Source organism: Vespa mandarinia, chromosome 15, assembly GCF_050613455.1.
Source record: "Vespa mandarinia isolate Hongniang chromosome 15, ASM5061345v1, whole genome shotgun sequence".
Lineage (NCBI taxonomy): Eukaryota > Metazoa > Arthropoda > Insecta > Hymenoptera > Vespidae > Vespa > Vespa mandarinia.
This window is the reverse complement of record NC_140824.1, coordinates 3,922,501-3,932,500: the sequence shown is the minus strand read 5'-3', so window position 1 is coordinate 3,932,500 and position 10,000 is coordinate 3,922,501. Positions and strand designations below refer to the sequence as shown.

Sequence of the window (10,000 nt, the reverse complement as noted above, 5' to 3'; positions counted from 1 at the left end):
TATCGAAATCGAGGCGTCATAGTGCCGATGACGTCGGTCTTTCTTTACCGAGAAGCTCGAATCTCGAGGAATCGGAGACTCAGCCGAGTATCAGTACGATTCCAGTTTCTCGCGACAATTCTCAAGGATTGAGTCCTGCGGCTTTACTTAGGATCTCCAGGACGAAATACAGCCGAAGAAGTTGCGGCGATGCTACAGCGATGCAAGCGTTACTTTCTTCGAAGCAGGACGAGGAGCAGGAGGTCGTTGAGGTTGACTACCGGAGTGACTATCAGACCGACTATCAGATGGTCACTGCTGTGCCAGCGTTCATCGTCGAGCATGAGCCCGAAAAGCAACGAGGTAGGTAGACATTTTTCTTTTCTTTTCATTTATTTATTTTTTTCTTTTTTTACACAACTCTTTATTAAATTCGATTCGAATTATAGACATTGTCAACGATTGGAACGATTAAAATATTGTTTCGATTAAAATTCGATCAAAGTATTTACGTTATGGTTAATTAAAATTATTCGATTAAATTCAATTGATATATCTATTATTATCATTGAAAATATTTTACGGATCGATTTGATCATAATATATTTGTTATTTATTATTTTAATTGTTATCGATGTTAGATCAATATTCATGGTATTTTTCTTTTCTTATCGTCATCATTCTTATCATTTTCTTAGAATTACATGGAATTTTATATTCGATGACGACAGATATTATCGGAAATAACATAATGATTGGTGAAAGTCGAAAGGAAACGTTTTGTCCCCTTGTGATTTTAGATAAAGATAATAATAATTGAAGAGTGTGTGTATGTGTGTATGTGTGTGTGTATGTGTGTGTATGTGTGTCTGGAGAGACGCGACCCTCGGTATACGTGGCTAACCACGCGTTTCTTTCCACCTCGCAATACTAAATGTTCATGAACTGTTTGAAAGAGGGAGAGCGGAACGAGATAGGCATGCAAAAATTTCTTACGAAATTTTCGTCTTGAAGGAGAAGAATGAAGCCGAGAAAATTCGTACGAAATAGGAATTCGTCGATCTCTAACATAAAATTTATAAAGAAAAAGAAAAAAAAAAAATCAATAGAACGAGCGTACTTCATTCAAAACAATTTCATTTAGATTTATATTGAATCGACGATTATTTCAAAGAAATATCATTCGACCCTTTCTTTTTTTTTTTTTATTGGTGAATAAAAATAAAGAAAAAAAAAAAATATATATATATATATATATATATATATATATATATATAAGGCAAGTACATATCTCTGTAGATTCTATTTCTTTTCTTTCGTTCTTTTTTTTATTTTTTTTTTTCTTTTTTCTTCTTTTTTGTATTCACTCGTGGTTTTCCATCGTCGCTCTTAATCTCGCGTTATAGTGATCGAAGAAGCGGAACCAGTGGTCGTAGATAGGAATGCGGTGCACATAGGCGTCTTGTATAGCGATGCAACGGTTGCGCAATTTGTGAATTATCATGGCGTAACCGCACGATGGAAGGTGGAACGTTCAAGGTTCGTCGAGTTGTAACTCGTACGTTCGAACTTATATGGTGTGTATGTATGCGTATATATTTATATATATATATATATGTATGTGCAACTATGAATGATGAATTGAATTTATTACTTACTTAAATTTAGTAGAAGAAAGAAGTGAAAGAAAGAAATAAATATATACGTAAAAGTCTATTATAATAAGAAATTAAAAAAAGAAATTTGAAATTTGCATTTATATTAAACAGACTATGATCAAAATATTACAATATTGAATAATAGACATAAATAATATATCTCAATTGATAATAAATAATATTTATATATGAATGAATAAAAATGTTATAAATGAATAAAATAAAATAAATTCAATAACAATAACGTAAAAGTAATAATACTCAAATGTAGATTGATAAAGTATATCGTAAAAAAAAAAAAGAAAAAAAAAAAGAAAAGAAAAAAAAATAATAATAATAATAAATATCACCTGAGCAAATGATATACATACGTATATTATTATAACATAAATATATTACTTACATGCGCATATGAATGATATATCTACGTACACTTAAGAAAATATAAAAATGAATTGAATATACGAATAAAGGTAAGACGAATAAGACAGAGAAAAGAAGATATATACGTTTTAGATTTCGTAAAAGAGCACCTGCACAGACTGCTGCTGCTGCTGCTGCTGCTGCTGCTGCTGCTGCTGTTGCTGTTGGTGTTGGTGTTGCTTCTGCTGCTTCGAGTTTTTCTTTTCTTCCTTTCAGTTTTCTTTTCCCTTACGAAAGGGCAACCTTATTAAAGGCTTTAGAAAACCGGCATGGAACGACCTCGGAACTACTACTAGGGGGCCGTTAATTAATTCTTTTGGGAGATATTCGAAAGACGTACTCTGCGACCGGTCCACAATTAGTCACACGATTATGTCGTCACGATGTGTCCTCCTGTCGCATCATCAGAGAAGTGTCACACCTCGTTAGACTCGTTCTTCTCTTCGCATAGTTTCTCTTTCTAATCGCGTGCTATTCTCATCTGCGTTTCGTACGTGACTTCTTGCATCCTTATCGCTGACACACAATCTCATTCGACTTTTCATACATAACTCTTTCAAGAAAATATTATATCTATCTATCTATGTATGCATCATTATGCATCGACGTAACATACATATATGATGATATAAAACGATAATTCTGATGAAATATATAAAGGAATAATGTGAAATAAATAATACTGTGATATATGATTGATTGATTGAATAATAATAATAATAATAATAATAATAATAATAATAATAATAAGAATAATAATAATTACAATAAAAATAGTAATAATTAAATAAATAATTGTATTGAATTAAATTAATTATTACAACGTTTATTAATGAAAGAAAGATATAGAAAAAGAAGAGAAAAGAAATGTTATTCAAGAGGAATTTAACGAATCCATTAAATTCTATTCTTGTCATTTGGAGAAAAAAAAAAAGAAGAAAAAAAAGAAAAGAGAAAAAAAAAAAATAATAATAATAATAATAATGTATAATAAAATTTAAGGTAATAAAAATACAAAAGGTTCCCTTTGGCTTCTATTCGAATAGATTGCCGTTGATCGTTAAAATTAAAAAAAGATAATTTTATTCATACTCGCAATCAACCAAATTTCTAATCGTAAAACCGTTGAAAACGATTTCAATAGAAATTTCCAGTTGAAATCGTTCGTACGTGACTTTCCCGTGTAGCTTTTACCGTTAAAGAAATGGGTCAGCGCGCATCGATAATTGACGTTTAATACTTTCCAATGAAATTCGAAGTAGTTAATTATCTGAAACAGCTTCCTCGTTAGTAGGTAATATGCCTGATAATTACATTGGATGGAAAAGAAGGATCTTATTGAATAGGATAGAAGCGTCAAGTTTGGAATCATCTTAAGAGTTGGGAATTTTCTTCTTCCACGCATCTTTTTCTTATTTCTTTTTTCTTTTTTTTTCTTCTTTTTTTTTTTATGTATATATATATATATATATATATATATATATATATGTATATGTATATGTTATATATTCTTCAACCAATGAAATCTCGTCGAGTAGCACTATCTAAGTTTTAATTAACTAACGAAGAGGATCATTATCGTAGTAAGAAAACGACTTAACTCCGTCTGGTTTTATATCGAGTCAGGTCATATTCTCGTTTTTACTCGTGATATTGATAAGTAGTATAGATTTAATATGATGCGACGTGTGATTAACAAAAAAAGATCGTTATCGCATATATCCTCGACTATTCTCGATTTGAAGAGTGATCGACGATAACGGACTCGTAAAGAGTACAGTTAACATCCACAGGTTCTCTGTCCCTTTCTCTCTTTCTCTCTCTCTCTCTCTCTCTCTCTCTCTCTCTCTCTCTCTCTCTCTCTTTCTCCCTATCTCTCTCTTTCTCTCTCTTTCTCTCTCGAGTTTACGGTTACACATATATGTATGTATGTACCCCTATGGTTTTCGAGAGAGTAGTGAAAAGTTCGTCGTTTACAAAATCGGTAAATCGTTAATGCACTGCACGTTCGACGAACCGAACTTGCTCGACCGGGACACCAGAAGCAACACGCAGCTGTACGGTTGAAAAAAGGGACAGAAAAGACGAAATCGATTTTTACACTTAAATACCTTGCATTCCTTTACGAACTCAAACTGTTTGAGTTCGCGAACTGACGATTATTTCGAATAACGAACGTTAATTCTTTTAAAAGCAAAAGAAAGAGGAAAGACACGGGGCACTTGAAAAAGGGTGGATCATCCTGTGATCTGGATCATTTTCTTCTGAAAATTTTTCTTACGATGTTGCATCTTTATCTTTTTTTTTTCTTTTGTTTATTTTTTCTTTTTTTCTGTTTGTTTTTTTTTTTTTTTTTTTTTATACCTCGATCATTACGATATTAATTTATGTACATACATATATATATAGCTTATATAAGATACAAAATTTCTATGACAATTTGTTTAGAAAAATTTAAGTTGTAAGAAAAATTTCTCGAGAATCATTAGAACATGGAACGTATACCAGATTTTCTTGCTTTTTTCTTGTTCTTTTTTTTTATTTTTTCTTTTTTTTTTTTTTTTCCTTTCCAAAAGAGATTTCAGTTAGCGAAACTAAATACCTTGTAACATTATGCTCCGATGATTTCCTTGTTCTATGTCACGTTAGAATCGTTAGGTTCGACTATTTGACACGATATACTTAGGTCAAATATTCCTCGACATTTTCTTTGTCTTTTAATGTTATTTTTAAGAAGAACTGATCAACACTTTGGTACGAGTAGTCGCTAATCTCGAAATATCGCATCCTTTCACTAATCAACTGTCTGCTTGTTTCTCGACTGGTGTCTCATTAGGAACAAGAAACTTATACACTTAAACAAGTATACATATATATATATATGTGTGTGTGTGTGTGTGTGTGTGTAGGTGTTTCCTTTCCTCGTAAATTCTTGAAAAATTCTTCGAAAAAACGAAAGTGATAGTCTCCATGTAAGAATTCGAAAGCTTTTCGATTCTAATTTCAGTCGATTATTGCGTTACAAACTAAATGTATATAAGTACAGTACTTCTTTTTCGATCATTATCATCGTCTTTCATGCTATCCGCATCTCTAACCGTATTGCCGTTACTTTTCTGCGAAAAGGTGTACAACAATAGTGCTGGTAGAAAGTAGTCAACATGACTCGACTCTGTTTCAAATCTGAACAAATTTTTGCACGAACATTTTACTATAAAATTACTATTACTATTACTACTACTACAATTATTATTATTACTACCACTACTACTACTACTACTAATAATAATAATAATAATAATAATTATAATGATGATGACGATGATGATGATGATGATGATGATGATGATAATGATAATGATAATGATATTGGAATTAAATCGAAAAAAGAGATCTAACGTTTATTTAGAATAATCGAAAGACGTATAGTGAAAAATATTAAGATTGAAAATATGTGATAATTTGTTAAATAAAATTATATTTTTGAACAATGATTTTTTTTCCTATTTTTTTTCTTTTTTTTTTTTTTCTTTTTTATTAAATATCAATTAAAATCGTTGGCAGATTTAACAAAAAAATCCTTGGGCAAAACACTTTTCACACTGACAGGATTCGATTCAGAAACAGGCACAGTTGCGACACGGTCATGGACACTTCCTTCTGGAATTACATTGCGGATTATAACGCGTTGCTTCCTCTCTTAGTTCTCGTTGAAAACAGTTCCTTTCGAGCATCGAGCCAAGTCGTTACTATTTTATAAAGTTCTTTTCGCCTTCTGTGGACCAAAATAATAAAAATAATAAAAAAAATAGTGAGACGAAGTGATTCAAGTATGGTGAAATGAAAATTCTATCATTTGATAACAGGTATTATATAATTTCGTAAAATCGTAATACTTTACTATTATCAAAGTAATTATTTCATCATTAATTAATCGTTTGAATCCATAATGAATCAAAATAGAATTTCTCTTTTTTTTCTTCATCTTCCTTTTCTTTTTTTTTTTTTTTTTTTTTTTACACTTGAAAATAAATAAACTTTAATATAATATGAGATAATAATGAATGAATAAAACAGTAAAACAAATTCATTGATGATAAAATTTTGATAAGAACAAAACGATCTCACAAAATAATTCACATTACTTTATCTTAGTTAATCAATCTATTAATCTATCAATCAGATCTCAATTATTATTATGATCTGAAATAATTCAAAATTTAAAATAATAATAATAATAATAATAATAATAATAATAATAATAATAATAATAATAATAATAATAATAATAATAATAATAATAATCCGATAATCAATAAAAACTAGAAATTCTTTCAAAAAAAAAAAAAAAAAAAAAAAAAAGAAAAAAAAACAAAAACAAAAACAAAAAAAAAGAAAAGTATTATCGACAATAATAAATCTATTCTCTATTATGATATATGTAATCGTGTAAAGAAGTAAATTGGCACAGATCGAAAGGCAGACTTTTAGAGTGCAGTATGGGTTGGGGCATATACCACATGCATACATGCATGCATGCATGTACGCATACATATGCACAAATGCATATATGTATGTACGTAAGTACGTATGTATATATGTATGTATGTATGTATGTATGTATGTATGTATGTATGTATGTACGTCTGGCCGTTAACGAGGCTATAACGCGTTCGACCCAGCAGACCGTTTCTCTTCGTGTATCGCGGCGTGCGTTATCGCAAAACACGTGTACCCGATACCTGAGCAGCTTGACAATCGTCTTGGTTGTTCGTAGAGGATCGAATGGCTCGATGGCACGGCCCCGTTAACCGGGGTGACACCTCGAAAAAGTAGTCGCAAAATACGCGGAACCAGCAGCCGTGCTTTCGACGATGGACTTGGCTCGATTCTCGCTCGACTTCTTCCATCTCTTTCTCTCTTTCTCTCTCTCTCTCTCTCTCTCTCTCTTTCTCTCTCTCTCTCTTTTTCTTCTTCTTTAACATTTCCTGGGGGCGACCATATGTCGAGCTCGAATGCGGATGCCGGGTGGTTTTTCGTCCTCTGAGGTGGCCCGTTGCTGTCCCGGTATCCATCGACCTCTCCACCTCCTCCCACTCCCTCTTTTATTCCTCTTTACCCTCTCTCTCTCTCTCTCTTTCTTTTTCTCCCTCTTATTCTTTTCGAACATCATCCAAACGGTTATACGTTTCAACTGTTACTGAGTTTTCATTTCAGACGCGTTTGCTTTTTCTTTGATTGTTTTTCTTCTCTTTCTTTCTTTCTTTTTTTTCTTTTTTTCTTTTTTTCTTTTTTTTTTGTTTTTTTGTTTTTGTTTTAAGAGAATAGTGGGACGGATGGGGAAGGGGGAGGAGGGAGGGGTTAGGATGGTCACACCCCATCACTGTGAATTATTATTTAATTTAACAAATGTTAAGGATGTTATTTCGTAATTGATATAATAGTTAAGTATAAAGTTATTAATGATCGGAATGTTAGATCACGACATTGACCGATGTTAAGGATCGCAAAGTGCATCAGTACGATGATCATGGGTATAAGCAAGGGTAGGGCAAACGCCATATGTTGCCGCAATACAATGGATCATTTCTTCAGGAAATAGTTGCCTTTAATGAACCGCATTTACATGCGTACGGATGGTGGTGCAATAAAGGGCTGAATGGAATAACGTTTACTATACTCGCCATGTATGAACATGTTCTCGAATAATAGATATACTCTTGTACGTTCTTATTCTCTATCTCTTTATCTTTATCTCTCACTCTCTCTTTCTCTCTCTCTCTCTCTCTCTCTCACACACTTTTCTTCTTTCTCTTTATCATGGTAGATTCATACAAATCGTTGAATTATTAAGACAATTATATTCGCGAAAAAGAAAAACATAGTAGAGGAGTTAATAAATCGTTAGTGAAAATCGTCGACTCGATTCAATGGTATTTCCTGAAGGGACCGACCGACCATATGTCGAGCGTGAACCCAAATACCAGCTCGTTTTTCGTCTTGTTTAAGGTGGTCCAATGCCATTCAAAGTCTCTTTCCATAACTTTCTTCTCGTTTCATTGGGTTTGATCAAATTTAAACTTACGAATTAAATATCCGAACGAATAAATTCTTTTCTTTTTTTTTTCCTTTTTTTCGCGAGAAAAATTTCATTCGTTAAAAATGAAAATTATTTTCTTTAACGATACATATGTATATATATATGTGTGTGTATATATATATATATAAATATTTTTTTGTATTGTTTTCAGGGTCAAGCTTAGGAGTCTGGGGCCGTAGGATGAGCAAAAAGATAGACTCCTTTCGTAGAGCTGGTTCCCGTGAAACGATTTGTTCCCTAGAAAGATCCGATCCCAGCGGCAACAATAATAACAATGAATCTAACAACAATAATAACAACAATGGTAATATAAATCCTACGTTGAACAAGACGACGTTACAACTGAAGACAGATTCGAAGTTGGACTCGAAAAGGTTATCAGGAAATTCACAGAGATCACCGTCGCCGTTCAAATCATTTTTCATTCGTATGGGTTCGACCGGTATGTTAAATTCTACGAGAATCAATAGACGTTCAGCGAACGTCGATGTAAGTTCGAAATCAACGGAGAAAGAGAATTTATTTAGAAGTTGCAGTACAAGTCAATTGAATACAAGTCCTACTTACGTTAAGGGCGATGATCCATCTGAAGGAATCGATCTACGGATCGCGGCACGTAAGGATAAAACAGTATCCTGCGATGATTTAGCCGGTCGACGAAATGACGATGTCTTTGACGATCCGAACGATGACGTTTCACCGTCCGTATGCCAATCAGGAAGTCTTTCGGGTAGTCCAACTGGTAGCCCATCGGTGAGTCCCACAGGAAGTCCATCGACTAGGAACAATTTCAAACCATGCGATTTTGGACGATCAAGAATGGAATCGGCAATGAGAAAAAGTAGTAGCTGTGATTTCAAAGAGGCAAAGAAATCTAGTTTCCCGTATGCTTTTCTAAGATCAAAGTTATCCGTTTTGCCTGAGGAACGTCACAGTTCATTCGTTTCGAAGGACGAAAGATTGTTCAAAACGGCATCGGAGGAACATTTTCCAGCGTTGAAGATCGAGGACTCTTACACCGGTACGACGACGTTAGGACGTAAACGATCTAGAAATGGTAATATGGGTCGTGGTAACGTTTCGAGGTATCAAGAGACGCCAAAGCCTCCGAGGAATTCCTATGTGGAATTTAAAAAAAAACAGGAAAGATATAGTCTAAATCCTAGCGAACTCGAGCGCATCGAGGATACGTTTAATCATGAAGATTCGGCTCGTTACGGTGCATACGGTAACGTTAGTCCAATGTCACTTGGACGAGGAAATCCAAGTATTCATCGATCCGAGATCAATCAAGATAGATTGGATTTTCCTGTTAGAACAATGGATCTTAGATTTTCGGAGACATCTTCATTGAACGTAGAACTCGACGTTACGGCTACATTGAGAATCGACAGAAGGAATTCAGCGCCAAGCGGTGAGCAAAGGCTATCGTCTCATTACGTGAGCTCGAACGAGTCCGGTTACGACAGTGACGGTCCTAGGGGTGAATCCGCAGCCGCGTCGGAGAACGAAGCTTTGAGTTTGAAATGTACAGATAGCTCGGACACCAGTAGCGTTATCGATTCGGAATTGGAAAAGCCTATAAGAAGTTCAACCCCTAGCGAGTGTCAGGATCAAGAACAGAAAGAATTGAGGAAGGGTTCAGCGACTGAAACGAGAATTGATTCCTCAGAAATAGGTGATGTAATAGACGGCTTAAGGTGGCATCAGAGTACCTCTGGTAGATTGTTACCGAGCATCCATCAGACATCGTTCGACAATACCAATACGAATTCTCATTTTCCTATCTGCGGCGATAGTTCAAACAATATAGCCAACGTAACGAAACCACTTGACGTGT

General features: G+C 33.8%; 1 protein-coding gene across 5 annotated transcripts in view; it reads left to right on the top strand.

Annotated features, from left to right (window-relative positions):
- LOC118444561 (uncharacterized) overlaps window positions 1–10,000 on the top strand; it is a 73,322-nt gene that overhangs the window by 59,071 nt on the left and 4,251 nt on the right. For all 5 annotated transcript variants that reach the window (XM_085661508.1, XM_035872941.2, XM_085661507.1 and 2 more), the window contains exons 2-3: window positions 1–342; window positions 8,312–10,000. The exon at window positions 1–342 is cut by the window's left edge and continues 21 nt beyond it; the exon at window positions 8,312–10,000 is cut by the window's right edge and continues 205 nt beyond it. In XM_085661508.1, the coding sequence (XP_085517634.1) occupies window positions 1–342; window positions 8,312–10,000 (2,031 nt within the window). The remainder of the gene's footprint in view (window positions 343–8,311) is intronic.